We start from the raw sequence: 23,756 nt of genomic DNA, 5'->3' as shown, positions 1-23,756 counted from the left end.
TTTGTGCGTCGATTCATCACTATTGGGTCTATCACCATCCTTGATCCATGATCTTAAATCAAAACAAGACGCTAAAGAGTGGTGGGAACCTATTTCTTCGACTCTGAAACGAGTTAGCATCAGTTTGTTGGGATGCGAAAGAAATTTTGTTTGTGGATTATTTGTAAACTGGTAGAACAGTAAATTTTTAATATTATTGTAACTTTTTAGAGCAGTTCAAGGCAAAAGCTAAAATCCATGAATGTTGCAGCATCCACCGTATTCACCAGATTTGGCCCCTAGTGACTTCCATCTGTTTCCAGACCTAAAAAAATGCATGTATGGAAAGCGTTTTTCATCAAATTTTGAGCTCATAATAGCTGTTGTGAAAAAAAAAGAGGGAATTGCGAATTTAACTTTCCGTGCGTTGTAGCGTTTATTTCGCAGTGTGTCCTCCCTCCGCTGGCTAACGACTGATTTCTGAAATCGAACCAGTCATTAACGCAGCGGCAAATTCGGCGAAGGACACATACAAATTAGCGCTAATTCTATATATGCGCGTTTGTGCATATGTACGCGAACAAGAAACAACGAAATAGGAACTCTGCATTGACCGTTCCCTATTGTGCGGACATACTAGTTGTGTACAAACACGCATACACAGAATTAGCGGGAATCAAATACATAAAGTATATAGTACACCAAATATTTTTACAACTAATCAAGGGTTCCCAACGTTTTACAAGTAATCAGGGGTTCCCAATATTTTTACAACTAATCAGGGGTTCACAACATTCCCGCCTCCGTGAATCAACCCGATTCACCATCATCAACGTCCAGAACTGCCAATTTGGAGACGGCACGGCGCTTTAATCCACTCGAAGTGCGTACGTCAGCTCGTCTGACCTCACCATCCCCTCCTGCATACAAACGTTCCACCTTGCCTCGACACCAGTCCCGACGAGATATATTTGGGTCGCATATGAAGACGAGGTCATCTATCTGCAGAGGTTTTGTTCTTTGGCACCACTTCACCCGGCGTGTCAATGTCGGAAGGTATTCCGCTATCCATCGTTTCCAAAAATGGTCCCTTAGTTGTCGAGCAAGACGCCACTGTTGTCGAAGAAAGCATTTGGTTTCCAGAACTTCGCTGGCAATCGGAGTTCGCGGTGTGTTGGCTTCACCGAGAGGGAAGTCATTTGGAGTCAGCGGCTGCTCCTGGTTGACATAGATGGGCAAGTGCGTCAACGGCCGAGAATTCACAATATTTTCCGCCTCGATTAGGAAGCAGTTGAGCGTGTGCTCCCGTGGCGACGTTTCCTTCAAAGTGCATCGTAGTACTCTCTTTACGCACTGCACCAATCGTTCCCAAGCGCCCCCCTCTGCCGGGTTGAAAGGCGAGTTAAAAATCCACTCTACGCCGCTTTGCGATAGCTCACCCTGCAGGCGATTGCAATCGAAGACTTCACTGAAGCGCTTTGCTTCCATGTCAGCACCGACGAAGTTCTTCCCATTATCGGACCTCACACGTACGGGAACGCCGCGACGATTTATAAAGTTGCGCAATACGATTATGCATGAGTCAGTGCTGAGGTCATGAGCCAACTCCAGATGCACAGCCCTGACTGTCAGGCACGTAAATAACGCCACCCATCTTTTTTCGTTGGCGCGGCGAACAGTTACTGTTATCGGTCCAAAGTAATCAAGGCCCGTATAGCTGAATGGCCTGACATAAGGAGTGAGTCTATCAATCGGAAGAGGGCCCATCAATGGCGATACGGCATGGATTTTCCTTAAGCGACAAATGGCGCAATTGGCGACTATACTGCGCAGCAAACTCCTGAGGCGTGGTACCCAATAAAGGCGACGTATCTCACAAATAGTGGCTTCTAGATTTTGATGATGCATTTTGACGTGGTAGTGCATGGCGACCAGATTTGAGAAACAATGCTTTGGCGGTAGTATGATAGGGCGTCTCGCGCTTATTGGGAGCCAGCTGGCAGCTTCTATGCGTCCTCGTACACGAAGAACACCATCTTCGTCTATATACGGCGAAAGTTGAATGAGCGAACTGGTGCGTGGCAGGTTGCGACCGCTTTCGATGTGCTGAAACTCTTCGGCGTATTCACCGCGTTGAACGAGGCGGCACAAACAAAGCTTAGCAGTCTCAACTTCTTTGGCAGTCAACCCATAGCCTCGGTCTGGCGGTGTACGGCGGCGGCAAACGTCAATGAATCGCAGGACCCATGCTGTCGTTCTCACCAGTTTACTGAATGTAGAGAATCGGTTATAGTCTAGAAACGTACAGCTTACGATTGCAAGGGCGAATTTAGGACGTAGTTCCTTGTCAGCTTCCTCATGATGATTGCATGTAGAGCTCTCTGTCGGCCAATACTGCTCTTCTCGTAACAAAAATGGTGGGCCGCAGGACCAACGGGCGGACGAGCTGAAGTCGACAAAGTTATTAGCTCGAGTAGCCTCATCAGCGACATTGTGCTCGGTAGGTAGCCATCTCCAGTTTGCAGTAGTAGTTGTGGCTAATATCTCGGCGATCCGATGCTGCACAAATGGCTTATAGCGTCGATGTTCACTTCGAAGCCACTGGATCACTGTTTTGGAGTCACTCCAAATGACGCAGTCATCGATGTGCAAGGAGTGCTCCTCTCGTAGGCAATTCAGCAAACGCGTACCCAATACAGCTGCCTGAAGCTCCAATCGAGGGACCGTCAATGACTTCATCGGCGCGCATTTAGTTTTTGCAGATATAAATGCGACTTCAACCTCACCGGCGGCATTAGTTGACCTCCAGTAGGCTACCGCGGCAAAGGCATCCTCGCTGGCGTCGACGAAAACATGGAGCTGCAAAACTTCAGGTTTCCCATTTCGATAATAGTATCGAGGGACGGTATATTCGGCGACCATTGGCAGTTGTTTACGCCATCCTTCCCATGCGGTGTTTACGTTGTTTGGCAGTGGCTCGTCCCACCGGATGTCATTCTTCCACACTTCCCGCATGAGGATCTTAGCGCTCACTACAAAGTTGCTAAGAAAGCCCAGCGGGTCGAAGATCGACATGACCACACTGAGAAGTTCTCGCTTCGTCGGACGGCGCCCTCCGTCCAAAACGTTGGAATCTACGTTGTTGAATCTCAGTTTAAACCCAAAAGTGTCGGTTGATGCCTGCCAAAACAAACCGAGGACTCTGTCCACCAGTACTCCTTCTTTATTTGCTATTTGACGGATATTCCCGTCACCACTAAGTGCTTCTGTCACTCTTAATGAGTTTGACGCGAAATTACAAAGATCGAAACCGGCCATCTTATGTATTGCGCGAACTTGTTTCGTTATGTCAGCTGCTTCTTCCTCTGTGTCAAAGCTATCGACATAGTCATCGACATAATGGTAGTCCAGTATCGATTTCACGGCTCGGGTAGCACCCTTGACTTTGTTGCCATACTCCAACGCATTGATCGTCTTCACATAATTGGCGGCGCAAGGCGAACATGCTGCTCCAAAGGTCATTACGCGCATCTCATATACCTCGGGCTGTCTGGTAGTATCACCTTGGCGCCAAAGAAATCGTTGCGCACATCTGTCGTCACGTTGAACCAGCACCTGGTGAAACATCTCTTTGATGTCCCCACACACGCCCGTTGCTCCTTCCCGAAAGTGGAATAGTATAGCAGGCAAAGACCGATACTCTTGCGGACCCTTCATAAGCTGTGAATTAAGGGACACACCGTCCACCTCAGCAGCTGCGTCGAACACCATGCGTAACTTGCCTGGCTTATTTGGATTCTTCACGGCAAAATGAGGCAGGTACCATGTTCTATTGCAAGTTAAAGCGGCTTCTTCTGGCGACAGCTTTCGTGCGTAGTCCTTCATGACGTAAGAACTTATGATGCGGTTATATTCAGCGGCAAAGTCTGTATCGCGCCTCATTTTTGCTTCAACACCCGCTAATCTTTTCAAAGCCATAGAATAGCTGGCAGGTAGCTGTATGTCGGAACGTTTCCAGAGCAGACCAGTCTGGTACCTTCCTTCAACACGGCATGTAGTAGACTTCAAGATTTCCCGAGCACGGACGTCAGCTTCACTCTCCATGATAGGTGCAGCTCGAACCCCAAAGCTTTCCGTCTCGAAGTATTCAGCAACCATATTATGTAGAGATTGATCAGTGTGGCAGTTAACGAATAAGCATGATGGCAATGATGGATCGGAGTTCATTGTTGGCCCAAATACAACCCATCCTAGCTCAGTATTCGCAGCGAATGGCCCACACTTGTTTAGCTGCATTGTAGTTGACGGCAAACCGAGGTGGCAGTGGTCGAGTCCGATTAGCAGCTTTGGCTTGACTTGTGCGTATGGTTCAACTGCCAGCTTATTCAATTGGCTTTCATGGCAACGCAAATCGGATTTATTCAGACTCTGAGAAGGCAGCTGCAAGTTTGAAACACCATAAACCCTTCGTAACTTATGTCTCTTTTGCATACCGGCACCACTCACGAGTAGATCTACCACCATGGCCGACTCCTGAGCGGCACGTCCTCCGAACCACTGTAGGTTCAAGCGTTCAGTCCGGCCACGTAAGCCGAGCTCTTCAATTAGTGTGCTATCAATCATTGTTATTGACGAACCTTCATCTAAAAGTGCGTACGTCTCAACGCGCTTTTGGTTCCCATACAGCACGACCGGCAGAATCCGAAATAATAACTTACTATTGTTATCTGTACTGCAACTAAGGACCGCTGCACCCGCATCACCTTGCTGTTCAATACGAGACGCTGGCTGCGTCCTCGTACTAATACCTGTATGTGTATCGGCAATGGAAGTACGTCGTTGGCGATCTCGAGGCCGCGGTGACTGGTTTGATGACCCATCGATTATTTTCCCAATATCGTGCAACAATTTATGATGCCACCGTTTGCACCCGTCAGTTGAACATAGTTTGCGCCGTTGGCAATTGCGCGACCCATGTCCAACGTTGAGACAAGAAAAACAAAGGTGACGTCGCTTCACTTCCTCCCACCTTTCCGGCACTGTAAGTTGACTAAACTGCGTACAATCGGCTGGCTTATGTTGGCCCTGACAAATAGGGCAGGCTGAATGACGTTGAGATTCGGCAGCGTGCAACACAACCCGACGCTTCGAATCTTTCGCTGCTTCTCCATCGTAAACCGTGCAGATGACGTTGGCAAGTTGAGTGAGCCAATCGCTAAAATGCTGAACAGTTGCGTAAGGCTGTAAAGATGACGCAAAGACTGCCCATTCGATACGCTTGCTCATGGGTAACTTTCCGACGAGCTCTTCGAGGAGTGTTGGATTCACTAAATACTGCTCTCCGCCACATGCAGAACGTAAAAATGCACAGACGTTGCTAATCTTCGTCGCAAATGGTATCAACTTTACCACTGAGCTTTCCGATATCGGGGCAATTTCTCGAACATGGGCTAGCTGGCTTCGAATTAATTGCTCTGGGCGACCGAATCGGAACTTAAGTTGCTCTATGATATTGGCCACGTTGTTTGGATGGATTAGTAGCGATTTAACAGCTTCTCGGGCTTCACCCTTTAAGCACTTCTGCAGGCGTAAGTTGTTCTCAAAGCGACTGTACCCATAGACAGTGGTTGACTCGGTGTAGGCAGTAAAAAATATCGGCCAGTCCTCTGGTTTCCCGCTAAACTCCGGCAAATCTTGCAATTTCCTTGGCTGGGTTGAAAACTGCAAGGGTAAGGAGCCCACATTAGCGGAAATTGGCACCGTTGACGGAAGACTGCTAACAAATGTGTCGCCCGGAGGCAAAGTCGAGCTGCTGTACGTCCCATTTGTTGAGGATGTGTAAATAAGCGGTGAGGAACGAGTAGCGGTGTACATCTGATAACGTGTAGCGTTCTGAGGCGGCGGCGGCTGCACCGTATGCACACAGGTAGCAGCACATGTTATTAACGGCGATTGCGGCTGAAGCAACTGGATCTGTGTCATCGGCAGGCTTGATGACGGCAAGGCAGATTCGTTGGCGGAACTGTCGCTGGGTGCACTGGCTATGCTTTGCGCATCAACGCGCTGGGCTTCGTTGGTTAACTCGTGTTCCCTTATTTTGTCTTGGGCAACTTTCAGGCTACGTTCAAGCGCGGCGATGCGTTTTTGCATAGCCTGGAACATCACTTCTTGGCGGGCGGCAGATGAAGCACGAGTGGTGACTCCCTCGGCAACGGGAGCACTTGGCAAATCCACTACACCGACGGCAGTGCCAGTATCCGACACCCTTTGCTGGTCGGCTACTGATGCAGGTGTAGTGGCCTTTGAAACTGGTGTCGCCATGCTTACCTAGGTCCTGGCTGGAACAAGTGGCGAACAAATGACTTCGAACGGACGTGCGAAATAAAGTTTTTGTGAAAAAAAAAAGAGGGAATTGCGAATTTAACTTTCCGTGCGTTGTAGCGTTTATTTCGCAGTGTGTCCTCCCTCCGCTGGCTAACGACTGATTTCTAAAATCGAACCAGTCATTAACGCAGCGGCAAATTCGGCGAAGGACACATACAAATTAGCGCTAATTCTATATATGCGCGTTTGTACATATGTACGCGAACAAGAAACAACGAAATAGGAACTCTGCATTGACCGTTACCTATTGTGCGGACATACTAGTTGTGTACAAACACGCATACACAGAATTAGCGGGAATCAAATACATAAAGTATATAGTACACCAAATATTTTTACAACTAATCAAGGGTTCCCAACGTTTTACAAGTAATCAGGGGTTCCCAATATTTTTACAACTAATCAGGGGTTCACAACAGCTGTGGAAGCGCATTTTGCAGCCCTTCCAGATTCTCACTTCAGGAATGGATTTCACAAAATTGGAATCTCATTGGAACAAGTGTATTGATGTTCAGGGAGACTATACTGAATAATAAAATGTATTTCAAACCATGAAATTGTGTTTTTCTTATCAAACCGCTAAACTGATTGAACAACCTAGTATATATATCAGTATATATACATATTTAATATTTACCATATATATAAAAACAGAGAAATTAAAAAATGTGTAAAAAAAGATAAAATTACCTTTCAATTGCTGTATAATTTGTTATAAGAAATCCCACAACACATAAACAAATAATGGCGCTGTCGTTCACGTACACGCTCAGGATCATAAACCTCAATCACAGGAATTCTCCTGCCGCAGTATTAGTTTCTGATTTTCCTTGCCGCTGTCATCCGAAGGTCCTCAGCCTGCGCACTCTCTTAGGATCAGAACACTCAGAATGTTCAATTTTCTTCTCTCCAGCAACACAAAAGCAACAACGAATGCGTAATTGTCATCAAAAGGTAAATAACAGTACTAGTGCCTCTGGGTTTTTGATTGTTTGATTTTGACCCTATTTCTCAGAGCTTATTTTAGAGTTTGACAGCTCAACTCTTCCAACCAAATTTAAATTTGCCTATGCTGGCAAAGGCGCAAGAATGATTTATTTAGTGATTTTATTAATAAATTGCAATTAATGAGTTAAAACTAAAGTGATAAAAAATGTTACAATGGGTTACGTAAGTGTGTACTTAAAAATGTATTGATTAATTTACTGTTTAAATTAATAAAAAATATTAGTAATAATAGGACTATGAATAAGTTCGTGCGGTTTTTTTCGAAATTTGAAACTTTATTGACGTAAAATGGTTACAAATTTAATATTCAAAATATTGTCCATCGCTTACTACTACTTTTTCCCATCTTTCTGGCAATTCACGGATTCCCTTTGTGAAAAATTCGGTCGGTTTTGCCGCAATCCACGAATCGATCCATTTTTTGACTTCATCGTAATTACGGAAGTGCTAGTCAGCCAGGCCATGTTGCATCGATCGGAAGAGATAGTAATCGGATGGCGCAAGGTCTGGACTATACGGCGGGTGGGGTAGGACATCCCATTTGAGCGTTTCTAAGTATGTTTTGACCACTTGTGCAACATGTGGCCGAGCATTGTCATGTTGCAAAATAACTTTGTCGTGTCTATCGGCGTATTGCGGCCGTTTTTCTCGCAGTGCTCGGCTCAAACGCATCAATTGTCGTCGGTAGACATCCCCCGTAATCGTTTCATTCGGTTTCAGTAGCTCATAATACACAACACCCAGCTGGTCCCACCAGATACACAGCATAACCTTCAGGCCATGAATATTCTGCGCCGACGTCGATGTTGAAGCATGGCCAGGGTATCCATACGTTGCCCGACGTTTTGGATTGTCGTAATGGACCCACTTTTCATCGCCAGTCACAATTCGATGCAAAAAACCCTTTCTTTTGTGCCGTTGAAGCAGTTGTTCGCATGCCATAAAACGGCGTTCAACGTCTCTTGGCTTCAATTCATACGGCACCCAATGGCCTACCTTTCGGATCATTCCCATGGCTTTTAAACGTTTGGAAATGGTTGATTGATCAACTCCCAAAGTTTTTGCAACCTCTTCTTGCGTTTGAGCCGGATCTTGATCGAGCAATTCCTCCAATTCGGTATCCATGAACTTTGGCGGCGCACCCTCGCGTTCTTCGTCTTCCAAGCCAAAATCACCACTTTTAAAGCGTGCAAACCACTTCTGGCACGTTCGCTCAGATAGAGCATGCTCACCATAAACTTCCACCAAGATACGATGACTTTCGGCTGCTTTTTTCTTCATATTAAAATAATGAAGAAGAATTCCCCGCAAAAACACATTATTTGGCACGAAATTCGACATTTTCAAGTGTGGTAAAAATATTGTTGTTTACGCTTCAAATAAAAAACTTATACTGACGTTTGTGCCTTACGACAGTAGCTCTCCAATGAATGTTTGGAAATCAAGTTACGCCATCTGTTGTAAAACCGCACGAACTTATTCATAGTCCTATTATTATTTAAAATATAAACACAAAACCACACCATTTTGGTCACGAGCACTGTCATGTTATCACAAGGGTTAAAATCGGCTCCCTCTTTTGAGCACTTCATTTTTGTTTACATCATGCCTTTAATGCTTTTTGTTGTCATTTGTTTCTTCTAAATAAACAACCGGCTTCCAACATTGGCCAATCATTGCAAAGCGCTTTGACAACCGAACAGCTGTTCACTAATGTCAAAATAAATATTGAACTGCACGTAATTATTTGGCATTCCACACAAAATTCGCAACTATCTTGCAATTCATGCAAAATTCATATAAAAATGCAATAAAAAACACATTCGAAGTTGGAGTGAAGTAAAAAGACTGAAAGTGGCCAGAAATATTTTAAAAGTTCTAGCGTAGTGCATCAACCACAGCTCGCCAAGATGTTTCGAATCGAGTCTTACGTTACGCCCATAATTATGGAATACGTGGCAAAGTATGTGAAGAACATACGATCGGAGGATATGCAGCTTTCGTTGTGGGAGGGTGAGGTCACGCTGCAGAATCTTGATTTGCGTCTGGACGTGCTCGAAGAAGAGCTACAGTTACCTTGCGAATTTTTATCAGGCCACGTACATGAACTGACAATACGTGTACCTTGGACAAAGATCACTTCAGAACCAATCCGCATTATAATTAATACAATTGAATTTGTACTTAAGTTAAGACATAACAAGACAGATGATGTTTCGTCGGCCAGTTCATCACCGCAACGCAAAACTAGTGAAATTGCGAAAAAGCGCAAGCGGGCACTGGATGAGCACAATTCTGCGCAACAAACTGCTGGTTCTGGTATAGTGAACAAAATCATCAACAACATCAATTTGGAGTGTCACAATATTATTCTTAAATTTGTGGAGGATGATATTGTCTTGTCGATGAACGTGCAGCTATTGCAATTCGGGGCAGCTGATGAACGTTGGAAAATTGCCATGACAGACGTTCATCCTGTCAAAGTGATGATGCGTAAATTGATTAAAGTATCGGATCTTACCATTTGCATGGACAAACGGAATTCAGCTGGACACATTGAAGTGTGCCAGGAGCCAATTCTATATCGGTAAATATGGCAACTAAAATATTTACGTACATTATAATGGTCAATATTTGTTTATAGATGTTCGTTTGAAATCCGCATATTACGTAAATATAACACCAACACTGTATCAACGACTAGTCTAACTCGTGTAGGAATATTCACTAAATCGATGGATATCAATATTACATCCATGCAGTTCCCAATGGTTATGCGATTAATAGACATAATTTCTGAATTTGGCAGGACAAATGCGAAATTCTTAACAACAGAACAAGAAGATGTCATCGAAGATCAGGAGAGTGAAGAAGCTGGTCGTGAATCCATTCTACTATGGGCTTGGAATAAATTACCAACATTATCATTTGAACCTGTGGGATTTGAGGAACCCAGTCCTGAAGAAGTTTCCGGTCATTTAAGAGATATTGGTGTATACTTGGAAGAGCTGAATGTTACGTTGAAAAACTCGGAATTGATAGTGGATACTTTCGTTGGCAATACAAAGCGCATTAAATACACACCCATTGTACGGTTAACCATTGGCGGGTTGTACTTCGAAAAGGTGTCATGCGAAGAGCAAAATTGGCGTAGCACAAAGTCAGGCATTTCGTATTTAATAGTCGATCCTTTGGGTTCGTACAGATTCGATGACATTTCCGACACGGCGCTGATCTCGAGCCCTTCTGTAAAAATGTTTTTATCTTACCATTGTGTATTTAGTAATTTTTATTCTTTTTGTTGCGTTTTATAAATTTTCAGTTGGAAAAGATGACCGGCTTCATGGATAATAGCCTATTCGATGAAAAGGCTGCAACAATTGATCTCAGCGCTTGCATCAATTACGATGGCTACATGTCACACTACACTGACGAATATTTGCTACATCGAACGCCTATAATTGCTTTTGACTCTGTCGAGTATAAAACAGTAAAAATTCGCGACAACAGACAGCAAGAACTCGATACGTCAGCACCAGCAATAAAGGACACACATTTGACATACCGCATACTATCATCTGGCCTCACATTTCGATGGAATCAATCTTTGCGACAGGTTAAACAAACAATACTAGATTTAATTGATTCATACGATTATTCAGGCTATCATGTAGACCAGTTAGACACGGCTGCTCCGAGCAGCACATGCACATCCAAACTGCCGCCACCGTTAATGGAAGACTACGATGAACTTATGGCGCATATACCGCTTTGCATCTATAAGTTTGATTTGAAGAATATTAATTTTGAAATTTATGCCATCACCGAACCAACAGCTACACAAAAACACGCACAACACCGATTACCGAGCGCATTAAAGCAAAGTATGCCCTACTTCTTGGCACATATCGAAAGCATAGATGGCACTTTGTGCAGGCCTTTATGTCCTGATAAGCTAGTGCACACCACCTGTCAACTGCCAGAGAAACCACATGTGCTGCTTGATGCTTGCCATGACAACTACACCTTCCATATGAAACAGATTTCGTTTTCAATGGTGAATAGAATGCGCCATACTACTGCTAGGCTTGTGCACATCCCACAGATAGAATTAGTATACTCTGATCTCTTGCAAAAACAACATTGGAAGGAAGACATACTGATACCGATGAGAAAAGTAGATGTATATTGTGAGCACATGAATATTGACTTTAGTAAACGTGATTTGATCATTGCCGAACGTCTATTAAATTGTGTGCTTAGCTATCGGCCGTACTTATTGTGGAAAATAGCTAACCAATCGATGCAATTGATGAAAAACGAATTACAGCCAACTCTCCATAACGAACTTAAAGAACTACGTTCCGATTTCCAATGCTTTCAGAGTTATTCTACTGGATATTTTGAACTTTACGCATTGCTATCGTATGTGATAACTTACACAGACCCTTGTGTTAGAAAACATATTCTAATGGACTCCGTTAGAGGGAATGAACCAAAGAAATGGCTAACTGCCAGCATACAATCAAATCCGGAAGGTATACATTCAGCGAAAAATGTAAAAGAAGAGCTTATCGCGCTGGCTATATGGGTGGAACCCATTTCGATATTTGTCGATATGGTATTACTTGAGTTTCTCAAATACCAAGAGGATTACGATTACTCTGTTGAAAAAGGTAAGCGAAAATAGGCAATATATTATCGATTAAGCCGTTAATTGTACAAAGCGAAGCCCTTTCTGTACATACTTAGTAAATTCTAATGAAAATATCAAGCTTTCGCATTCTACAATGAAAGAAAAACATTTCAAATATGTGATATAAACATACTTTTATATTTCAAGAACCCTCTAGTGAAGTGGAGTTGCATACACAACAACTCCAATCACAAACTCCAACACAAACACAACTCGGTACTGGCCAACCGCCTCGGATTCACACAAATATTACTTCAGCCAGTGGTACAGTCGCCGGCCCACCGCTCATACGTCGCTCTTCACGCAATTCACTTCCGTCTCGCAAGATTTCACATCCTGAAGAAACAATACACTTCAGTTCTGAACGCGATGAGAAAGTTGATTTGGATACCACAACCAGCATTTCGCCACCAGCATCTACGAAGCCAACTACTACTTCACTATGGCAAAAAATTAAATGTTTAGTTATTAGTTTACAATTCGGTCAAATTGTGCTCCATGTAGCTGAAAAAATTAAATGGTATAATAACCAGAAGGATATAGTAGGTGAATACACCCAAATTCAATTGCCCCGAATAGCTATGCGTTCCACAAACGCCGAAAATTTGTCACGCACTAACCTGCAAGAAAAATTTACCATACATACAGCGCCAAAGGACACCATAAATTGGGTAATCGCGTTGTATGGCCTAAGTGTAAAAAGGTACAATTGCCCCGAGCTGGATACTGTGCTCTCAGATGTATATACCACAATCACAATTGTTGTTACACACAAGACACAATTGGAGGCAGATATAACCTCGACAATGACGACACTGGTTAGTACTATGAACGAAAAATCGTGTGAGAATATATGTGACGCTATAGGCGCAGCCGCACAGATAGAAGGAATGCCATCTCCGGCGCCACTACAGGAAACTACGAAATTGAAGTGTATGCAGCCACAAAGTAATGCAATGGAATTTGATGCCATAACAATACATGTAGATACGACGCCTATACATTTTCATTTATCGGAAACGAAGGTTTGACGACCCAGTAAATGGAATTACCAATTCTGTTTATATATCATTTATCACCGTCAATTAATGTAATATTTTGTTATAGTGCAAGGCGTTACATTTGCATCTGGGAATATTGGATAAGGTTGTCAAACTAATAGGGCCGATGGCACAGTTGAGCGCAAGCGCACAAATGCAAGCTTCCCCACCTCCTATGAAAATCATAACTGCATCCGAGGAAAGTGCAGCAATTAAACAGTTTTTGGAACTGGAAACTAGCTCATCGGTGTCCTCGGTGTTTTTAGAAAAAAGTAAGTACTCGAAATATATAACAAAAGCCAACTATTTGAAAAGGCTCTTCAAATGTATATAGTATTAATAATTTTTGCTTCAACAGAAACTCCAACGTCCTACTCCACATCGCTGTTTTGCCAATGGTCCATTGCAAAAATAATTTGCGAATTAACCGCACAGGAACGTAAGAGTAAAATTGTTTTTGAGCTTGAAGATTTGCTTTCAACCGTTGACAAGCGTGAGGATTATACTAAGTTCACCGGCAAAGTTGGGCAATGCAATCTGAATTACTACACACCTGATGCAAATGAGGGTGGTGGTTGGCTAGCCGAAACTGGTTTGCGTTTGAAGATGCTCGGGGAGGTGGCAAATATGCCATTCCTGAATATTGTGTACACTTCTGTTAGGCTTAAAAGTTTCTACACGCGTATCGGTGTCAAACCCAAATGCGACGCTAATCGCTCTATTGCTGAAATCATAGTCACAGTCCAAGCAATGGAAATAATCATCGATTTGAAATGTTTAAGAGAGTTTGTTGGTTCCTTGGGTATTCTGTTTGTGGCAAGTGAGTGTGAGGTTAATCCCAAACAAGATACTAATAAGCAGGCTCATACAAATCCACCGACTGTTTCGGATCTACCATTAATACATCTGGATAGCAAAGGATTTACGATCTATACGCCCTTGGCTACGGAACGCGAATACTGTACAGTGATTATTTGGAAGGTAATCAATATTATAACACATTTAATTTTAAAAGACTTTAAACTAACGCATTAACTGTTGTTAGATTGAATCCATTAAAATGTCGCCGAACTTAGAGAATCCACTGCAACGCAATCCACTGCGTATTGATGTGTACAGTAAAGCGGCGCAATTAGGTTTCCTAAACACGCCCGGCTCATTGATTGAAGATCGTCAGTATGAATTGGTGTTGCAAAATCTCTCTGTAGCTACTGGTCATTGGTCGGAGATATTGGGTCATATGGCGCAGCAAGCCAAAACTTTTCAGCACACCAATCCTGCAGTGGAGTGGAACACACAGAATCGTGAAACATCGCCACATATTGCAAACATTTTTAAGCACTTCACTTTTATTGGCATCTTTGCTCCTTGCATTGCTTATAACAATGTATTAATTTGCGGTCAAGCGCTCGAATTTAATTGTGCATCGGATTTTGTGGCCACACTCAATACTGATCAGTTGTATGCGCTAGGATGTATGGCGTGTCAGATGAGTGAATTATACGCGTGAGTTTTTAATCAAATCAAGTTGCATACGAATATATAAATTATATAACTTAATTTTTCTCCTACTACAGTATTATCGCTAAACGCCAAAATTCGAATGGTTCATCTTCGCGATTGGAAAAGTTAAAGTCGCACTCCCATCACTACGAATCTGAGAGTGTATCAAACAACTCTAGCAGCTCTTTGCAATGTGTGGAACTACTTGTTACCCCCGTGAACAAAACCGCACGTAATTCAGCATCAGTATTTGAGCCAATAGATGAGCATACTGAGCAAAATGTAAAAACCGACTCGGGCATTCAGTCGCAACAATCGCGCCAAGAACGTCTGTCCACATTGACTGCACCCACTGATACAGTTATGCGCAAATTTCCACAAACCATATCATTTATAGCCGGCACTTTCACATTACAAATATATGACGTTATTGATAAAATGGAAGAAACCGCTGAGTCAAAAACAAGCGGTACTGAAAAAATGGATGTCATGCGGTTGGTGCCGCTGCTGTCCTTGTCGGTGTCTCAGCCGAGTTTTATGTTCACGCAAAATATCTACGATAGTATTGCGCAGATATCGGTGTTCAATTTGAATATACATTCAGTACCTACAATAGATGCGAAACTCGAATCTGCCAATCCGTTTTCTATTGAATTTGTCGACACAAGACCAGGGGAGCTGGGACCTACAGGCGTACCGCCACCGCTCATCACTTTGCGCAAGCATTTAACCAAGCAAAGGCTCGTCGAGACAGACATAGAAGTGGCAAGGCCAATAATTGTAACTCTCCTGGAAGACCAAACAGTTGTGCTATTTCATAATACACTAATCTTGTACCAAACCATATTGCGAAGTGGTTGTCTGAATCCACGAACAACAAAAGTCGTGCAGAAAGCTTCTAAAATCATGCTCATGCGTAGCCATTTCTATGACTCTGATCGATTGCATACAAAGCTCGACAAAGTAGTGCTCTTGATGAAGCGTGAAGGTGAATACGAATGTAAGTTGGTATGTGCCGATATGCACTTCAATGCCACATTTCTGCAGCGTCCAGAAAAGTCTGTACTTAAAGCTTCTGTGGGTGCAATGCATTTACAACTGAGCGATAAGATATTTGTACATCCCATTGCACTGCGCTCAACATTTACATTTGTCAGCGAACCCTGGTACTATTTACCGTTGGTGAGCGGCACGGTTAAAGTAGATGTGCTGCAGGTGGATATGGATGTTGGCGGATTGAAAGAGCTGCAACGCACACAACGAGGTCTGGAAAGAATGTCTGCCCGTGCGAATGAACAATGGAAGGACTTTTTGCGCCGTCGTCCACCAATGGGAGAGCCTGCAGAAATGTCCGCTGACAAGTTGATGCCTATGAAAACTCCAAGATCACAAGGCTCAAATGGAAGCAAGGAGAAACTGAAACGCGAGGAATTTTATCAAGACGACTTGAGGTAATGTTGAAACATGTGTTGTACGCATCTATGCTATGTCTTCATGTACGTTTGTGTTTGTAGGGCTGGTGCTTTTCAGTTTGTAGAGATGGCTACCGACACTTTCCTACCGCTGCCTTATCAAATTCAAATAATCAAAAAGAATTTCGGTATTATCTGCTGGCGCTACCCGCAACCAAGAAAAATGTGTAAAATACATGTTTTTCCCGTACCAATGGCGGTAAGTAGAATTCCTACCACTGCCAGTAGATTCTTAGTTCCTGCACGAGCGCTGTCTTAAATAAATTCAATCTAATGTTCCCTGCCAGGTTCAAAAGCCAATCAATATCCGCTGCCAAATGGAATATTTCAGCGAATCGCATGAATGTTTTCTACACTTTAGCGAATTTTGGCTCTCCGAAACCTCATCCAAAGATATAGTGTTACCTGAGCGTGAGATATGCGCGAACATTTGGCGCGTCGTCATAATGCAATCATTGGTCGCCGTTAACGGAGAATACTTTGAACCCGGCGAAGAGGAGGAGGATAAGGTAAATCCAATTACAAAGTTTCTGTTTACATAAAAATTTATTGCAATTCACTCGCTCCTTTTTCCAACACAGATTCCGAGTTTAAAAATTGAGGAACTCTTCAAACTTGAAAGCAATGAGGAGGAATTTATTTTACACCCAAAAGTGCTGGTAGGCTGCATGCGCATTGACACAGCTTTTCAATCCGAATGCGTGCCCAAACTGCAGGTGCTACTTTCGTGTACATCATTGCAAGTGAAATTTTTCAATCAAGCCGATGGTGAATACAAATTGCCACCAGTGCTGGCCGAATACACACTCGCGCCATCCAAGAAAATTAGTCAAGAATTTTTGGTCGTCTTGCTGGAGAATTTACGCATACATGCAGTTTTCAACGCCTCCCATATGTACAGCGTCGACAGCAGTTTGACGCTCAATGTGAAGTGTCTGGATTATGGATTCCTGAATATGCTTTCAGTGCTAGAGGATGCAACACTGCAAAGTTATGTGAGCGTAAACAAGCTAAAACGCACGTTAAACATCAACGCTGTTCTCGAGAAATTCCGCATCAATATTGGACCCTCGATACTGCACACATTACTATCATCAAAGGCCCATTGGCAAGAGCTCTTCCAAGCGTTTGAGCCGAAGGAATGTCATGTGTTATTGCCCAAATGTATTGTTGCAAATTGCATGCACGCGTTGGTTTCCTTCGGACAAACTGGCACCACAGAACGGATTCAATTGCAGCCGTTGGAGTGTAGTTTGTACAGCTTTGGCAATGATGGCAGCAGCCAGGAGCTGTCTTTCTACATAGCTGACAATGAGACTCGCATCACGGATGCGTCGCAATCGGTTGCGATTCCCTTCAAATTCGACGGAGAACGCAAGTTGCAAACTATACGTATCGGCGATAAATGTCTCATTATTGAGTCGCAAAAACTTTCAGCCACACAGGTGGTGGTGCAGTTGAAAGGACAAATTGAGTTGATCTCCATGGTGCCACAAGAATTGCGGGCAGAATTACGATTCGATGAAAAGAAATCCGATATAGAGAAAAAGTCGCACGACTATTTGGTGAAAAAAGAGGGGTGCGCATCATTTTATACTCCAGTGCAACGCACATCAAATGTGTCAATAAGGTAGTATGTGAAAAATAGAATCGGTTGAACAAAATTAAATTTTAATTTTTGAAATAATTGTAAATATAAACTTTATCTATCTAGACTGAAGATGGTATCCCCAAAAGTGAAAGGGCGCACAGGTGACATACCCTTAAAGCCGAACAAAAAATTACCTTGGTTAGTAAAAGGTGAGTATTTTTAGCGTGAAAAGTACACTCGTTAAGAACATTTATTTCTTTACAGTGCCAACTTCAAATAACGAATTTATTAGTCTCTGGGTTCGTATTGTACGCGAAGATATAGAGGAGCTATGCAACGAATCATTCGAGCCGCAGCGTATACTTGTGACAATCTGGCCCATATTTGAAGTGCAATCGAGGCTACCATGCACGCTGGCTGGCAATGAGTATACAACTGGTAAACAATTTGAAATCGAACCACGCGGCGGACGCTATGTGCTTGATGTGCCTGCTACACATCTGACGGAGCACAAAGTTAAATTCCACACTAAGTAGAATAATGTAAAATTCAAAAAAGTATATTATTTAAACGTTTTGCCCGCCCTAGGTATCCCTTAAACTGCGAATGCGATACAGAGCAAACACTCTCTCTAAAATCAGTGCAATGGAACACATTTTTTTGGTACGATGAGAAAAGCTGGGGTATTGATGACGCGCTATACAAACTTAAAGCTGACCGATTGCCAACATCCAAATGGCCTTTGGATGATGAGGATGAGTTACGCGTGCAACGCATCTCCCATTGCACCGATGCTGCAAACCTATTGTTTGTAATAAAACCGGCGCGGCAGTTTTCTTGCTCCACTTGCCTGGAAGTAACACCGTGGGCAATGTTCATCAATGCAACTGGAATAGACATTGGAATTTGTATTGGACAAATTGTGGGCCGTGCGTCTATCAAATCGAATTGCATTGAAATGTTGAGTGCAATCACGGCCTCGTTCACCATAGATTTGCCCATACAAAATGGTGATGCAAAGTGGGTTAGCTCAGCCCCGATTTATTGTAATGGTATCACACCATCGGGTGGCTCCCGTGGGCATATTTTGCCCGACAATGATAGCATAGATATTGGAATTGTACATGATGCGGAAATTTATAAATTTGTATTGGAACATGTAATTAAAAACGAGCAGCGTGTATTTCGCCTTCGCCCAAAATATGTAGTAGCCAATTTTACGAATCGCAAACTACAAGTGCTGGCATTCGCAATGGATCATAAGGAAAGTGCACGGCGGCAAGCTCTCGAAGAGTTTAATGTCAACGCGAAAAAGTTTGAGTTGGTGGAGAGGCAATGGACTGAAAATTGGTAAGTGTTCTTTGAAACGAACAATCGAAGTTCTTGCTGCCTATTTCAATTAATTTTTTTCCTAAAACAATTTCATTTTAACCTACTTTGCGTTCAGCATTGGCAATACTCTGGACTCATTTCACGACTTGAAACCCAATAAAAAGGCCAAACGCACCAAGGACACAGCTTATGTGTATTTCGCCAGCATAAAGTTGCCCGAAAGCGCTGACCTTTCCATACCTATTGCGCTTAGTATACCTTTTACACGACGCTGCTTCGCTTTACAAAATGGAGAGGAATCCCTGCCACTTGTAGTCACTCTCATCGAAAAGGATCGAATTTACTATTTGAATATTTTCGAAGATAATAGCCCAGCGCTGTTGGTTACCAATCAAACGGATGTTCAGTTCATTATCGCACAAACGAGCGCATCGGAGAATAGCAAAGTTTCCAATACCACTCCAGAGTACAGCGGACGGCACTTTGAATGGTATCAGCATGTGCCGGCATATAGTAAGTGCTACTACACTCCACCAGAGCTATATACGAGTTTTCCGGATGTCGAGTCCACAACGTGCAATATTACACTAGCGTTGTACAAAGGTATTTAGGTGTAAAACCATTTGCTGGTTTGTATGTTTATACAAATGTCCATTCGGATTTACAGAAAATCCAACGAAGAAGGTGTTGAAATGGTCGAAGCCTATACGCACGGATAGGACATGGGAAAAATTCTTATACATACCAAATCATGGAGATGTCAAAGTAATTGTCTGCGATAAGCATCGTGTCACGCGAATTTTTGTGTACTATATCGCTCAGGTATGTCCACATGCAATACCCCACTCAACATTTCATTATTCAATAAATTTTCACAGCTTGAGTTTTCTGTGAAAGATCTACGCTCACGCCTGCTGACGCCACAAACTACTCCCGATGCTGAGAGTCCCAATTCTTCATTATTGTCGATTTCTCCCAGCACTGCCATTCACGACCCGATCACAATGCGCAACACGCCTGCCAAGTGTAGACACTTTTCCAACGAGTGCAACACAAAGACCCAACTGAAAGTGCGCTGCTTTATTAAGGAATTAATCGTTAGTTTGCACGCTGATGGCAAAACAACTGACTGTGTGAAGTCTGAAATTGTGGGTCTGTATGCCGATGACACGCTGATCGCCTTTGATGATGACGATGATGACAGGGAACTGCACCTGTTGTTGCCCAATTTGCAATTGGATAATCAAAACTACGTGTCTGGTCAATATGATTTTCCTGTTGTGCTGTGCGCACAGGAGTTGTACGAACGAAAGCCAATTGTGCCGCCAGTGCACTATCTGGATCGCACCTATCAAAATCTGCGAAGTCGTCCCCTAATGGCTCACTTCCAAATGGGTTTCTTTGAGGATGAAATGAAGCTACATTCCATAGTGTGCAGCTTCAGTCCAATGCGTATCTATATTGAGGACTCATATCTTAATTACTTGCTTGATGCAGTTGTCGATTGCACTCCCTCCAATTGTGCTTATCGCGCAGAACCATCGAGCGCACGTATCACTCTGGCTAGTGGTGAATTTTTGTTACCGCGCGTCATCGTCGGACAAGCGATATGTATTGCAGAGCCTCTGCAGATACGCCAATTTCAGATTGACCCACTCAACGTACTTCTCTCCGTCCATACATCTATACGGCTTTATATAGCGCTTGATCATTCACCGCTATCGTTTTCCACCTACAATCGCCAATATATACTAACCGTGCCTCTGCGTTTCGGCCAATCGCTCAGCATGCATTATTTGTCGGGTGCCATTTTTGGGGCAGGCTGGGTGGTGGGCTCACTAGAAATCCTCGGCAGTCCCAGTGGCTTGGCACGCTCGTTTACTACAGGCTTGCGCGATTTCGTTTCCATGCCAGTAGAAGGACTTTTCCGTGGGCCTTGGGGTTTCATTATAGGCATAACCCAAGGTTCGGCATCACTTCTGCGTAACGTTACTGCCGGCACATTGAATTCGGTGTCAAAGCTAGCTGCGTCTGTGGCACGAAATCTCGATCGTCTTACGCTGGACCAGGAACATATTGAACGCACTGAAGCGCTACGTCGTTGTCGGCCGCATGGTTTCACAGAAGGATTAGCCCAAGGTGTTACGGGCTTAGGTATAAGCATTTTAGGCGCAGTCGGAGGACTGGCTCGTCACACTCTGGAGGCGCGCTCACCTGTCGAAGTAATGACTGGTGTCGGTAAGGGGCTTGTAGGTGCTGTAGCAAAGCCTCTTAGTGGTGCAGCAGAGTTGCTGGCGCTCACCGGACAAGGTGTACTCCATACTGTGGGCTTCAATACTATGCCTGAGTTGCGTGTTTCTTGTCTTTACGCGAGTATAACATCAGAACCATCAGCGTATCGCATTTGGAAACTGTTACCTGGTACACTGAAGTCAGATCAGATTTTGTTTAATCACGAGGTAACACTAGTGGCGCAAGAACAATTGCGCCGTGGTTACGCCTTGCTTACAACCAGTGTTTTCGCTCTTATGGAGTTGCAAAGCTACAGTTTAATGTGTGTATTCCCCATTGATAAGGTGGAAATGACGAGTGATCTCACGGATACCACACTGTATTACATACATTTGGTGAAAGACAAGGAGGCGACTGATGAGGTAAGCAAAGAATTATTTTAAATATAAATTTAAATGTAGTAATTATTCTTTGCTAAATAGGAAAACTATACAAATCAGCGGATTATCACTTATATACATTCCTCGACTTCTCTAAAGAATGTCTCCACAGCAGCAGCTGACTCGTTGAATGATCTGCTGCAAAACCACGAGCAGGAGCTGCAAGCAAGTAGACGAAAGCAGACGGATTGGTCATTCTATATAAACGAAGCGCTTGGCGAGCATATTATAAAATATTTAAGAGTGATGAAGAGAAATTGTTAATTGGAGAGCATATACCAAAATTCCATTCATACTTTTAACCCTAACGTTTAATGTTTTTAAAGCATGACATTAAGTATTTAATATGAATTTGTGTATATATTTGTATTTAAGATTAGAAGCACGATATCTAAAAAATTTTAAGTTATTTAAAGAAAGACACAATAAACGTTATAAAATGCCTTTGTACATCTGCATATGGATTTCGACACTACTCTTCATCTCGTTTTGGAGGCATCGATATGTGCACATTGATGCATTCGTTGTAAGAATTTAGGGGGAATTTTCAAGTGTAAACGCCGCACTGAAGGTGATTTATTAAAATCCTCCCCAGCTATTATGAGAATCTTCGATGAACTGCAATCATAAACAACGAAAGCGAAATAAGAAATTAATAATAAAAAACTGAAATACGTGTATTAAATAAGTTTTACTGATTTTGTTCATTTGTATGTGGGTGATTCTCCGCGTAGCCCAGAATTCAGTTCATATTATTAATGGTTTTTTTTTTTACAATTAAATAAAAATCAAAACCTAATCTTCAAGGTTACGGGTCAAGAATGTTTATAATTTCTGTGTTTTTTTAAATAATTTAATTGTAAACGCTGGTGTGTACTATATATGTAGCTATTGACCAACCATTCTTTACCAAAGTAAGCTGTTGGATTTGTAGGAGAATTAAGTAAGACTTACCCTTATATTGTATTTTTCAAGTTTTAATTGTTTAAACAAATTATGAAAAAATTACACTTTTTTCGATTCTACAAGAAAAGTTAGAAGCATTTTGTGATGGGAATATTTTTCTTTAAGTCGTACTTTGTTTATAAATCATTATAAACAAATAGCGCTTCAAATGGCTCCAATTCAGATTTCATTTTAACCACATTAATTTGATATATTGAACTATTGAATTCATAGTCAAATTCGAAGAAATCAGTTTAAAAGTTTGGACTTATTTTTATAATTTGTTTAAATAATGAGTATTCAATAGTTAAAAATTATAGCATAAAAAGGATAATTTTTATTTTTCTGTGAATTCAACGGTTATTGTGTTTATGGAAATTTATGCGGTAATTTACTATTATTTATCAAACTAGATTTAAATAAAAAACATTTGATTTAGGAAATTATGGAAATTTATACGGCAATTTATTAGAATCTTACCTTAGCTTTGATTGCTTTAATCAATTTTGTTGTCTTTATTTGTTTTCACTAAACTTGCACGAGTAACTATTTGAATAAAGCACACGGTTTAAAACAAAAAGGTTGGCGCAGAGGCGGCACCGGCGATTTTCAATTATTTTCATGTTGAGGCTATTTATATTCACTAGACTAATAGTACCACACATTATTTAAGATTAATTATAAACAATTATTAATTTTATTGCAAAATATACGGAGGCTTCACCGTGACGATACTGTTATTCCCAATGGAAATTTGTTACTTCGAAGGTACAAAAGCCAAAAAATTCAATCAAGAGATTAATTTCTGCCTTAGTGGATCAAGTTAGCAAAGTTATATGTAAAACTAGTTTGACATTTTATTTTTATGTAAAACTGGGGACAAGAAATATCATCCAAAAAAAGCATTAAAATTATTTTTTTAATAAGTGTTTTATATTTCTCAATTCTACTACCTTGCACAATACCAAAATGTCAATAACAATACTGATTATTATACTTCACTAAAATATTGGTTTTTATTTTATAAGTAATGCTGGGGACAAGCTTCACCGTGACGTTTGGGCACCTTAAACTGCACTTTTGAAGAAAATTCTATTTTCTTAACATATGTATATATATTAACTACTGGTTTTT

The 23,756-nt window shown here is 42.2% G+C and overlaps 2 protein-coding genes across 2 annotated transcripts; one reads left to right on the top strand and one right to left on the bottom strand.

The window, feature by feature from the left end:
* Nucleotides 1-789: 789 nt before the first annotated feature.
* Nucleotides 790-6,300, bottom strand: LOC128871620 (uncharacterized). Its single transcript, XM_054113513.1, has one exon. The coding sequence runs from the start codon at nt 6,298-6,300 to the stop codon at nt 790-792; it is 5,511 nt and encodes a 1,836-aa protein (XP_053969488.1).
* Nucleotides 6,301-9,083: 2,783 nt separating this feature from the next.
* On the top strand, nt 9,084-22,127 carry LOC128854904 (intermembrane lipid transfer protein VPS13B). Its single transcript, XM_054089360.1, has 18 exons — nt 9,084-9,958; nt 10,016-10,619; nt 10,694-12,047; nt 12,215-13,092; nt 13,175-13,379; nt 13,466-14,088; nt 14,153-14,613; nt 14,685-16,061; nt 16,125-16,281; nt 16,370-16,591; nt 16,664-17,712; nt 17,797-17,882; nt 17,938-18,205; nt 18,262-19,023; nt 19,121-19,608; nt 19,673-19,827; nt 19,884-21,659; nt 21,720-22,127. Exons 1-18 carry the CDS (start codon nt 9,282-9,284, stop codon nt 21,939-21,941), a joined length of 11,364 nt encoding a protein of 3,787 aa, XP_053945335.1. The 5' UTR covers nt 9,084-9,281; the 3' UTR covers nt 21,942-22,127.
* Nucleotides 22,128-23,756: the final 1,629 nt, after the last annotated feature.

Source organism: Anastrepha ludens, chromosome 2, assembly GCF_028408465.1.
Source record: "Anastrepha ludens isolate Willacy chromosome 2, idAnaLude1.1, whole genome shotgun sequence".
NCBI classification, from domain to species: domain Eukaryota; kingdom Metazoa; phylum Arthropoda; class Insecta; order Diptera; family Tephritidae; genus Anastrepha; species Anastrepha ludens.
This window is presented reverse-complemented; position numbering and strand designations above follow the sequence as displayed.

Excerpts from the sequence above, each read along its gene's own strand:
- LOC128871620 (XM_054113513.1), bottom strand. The coding sequence starts at position 6,300 with ATGGCGACACCAGTTTCAAAGGCCACTACACCTGCATCAGTAGCCGAC.
- LOC128854904 (XM_054089360.1), top strand. The coding sequence starts at position 9,282 with ATGTTTCGAATCGAGTCTTACGTTACGCCCATAATTATGGAATACGTG. Across the intron at positions 14,089-14,152 it reads GTACAGTGATTATTTGGAAG|ATTGAATCCATTAAAATGTC; the intron begins GTAATCAATATT and ends AACTGTTGTTAG. Across the intron at positions 16,592-16,663 it reads GCGAAGAGGAGGAGGATAAG|ATTCCGAGTTTAAAAATTGA; the intron begins GTAAATCCAATT and ends TTTCCAACACAG.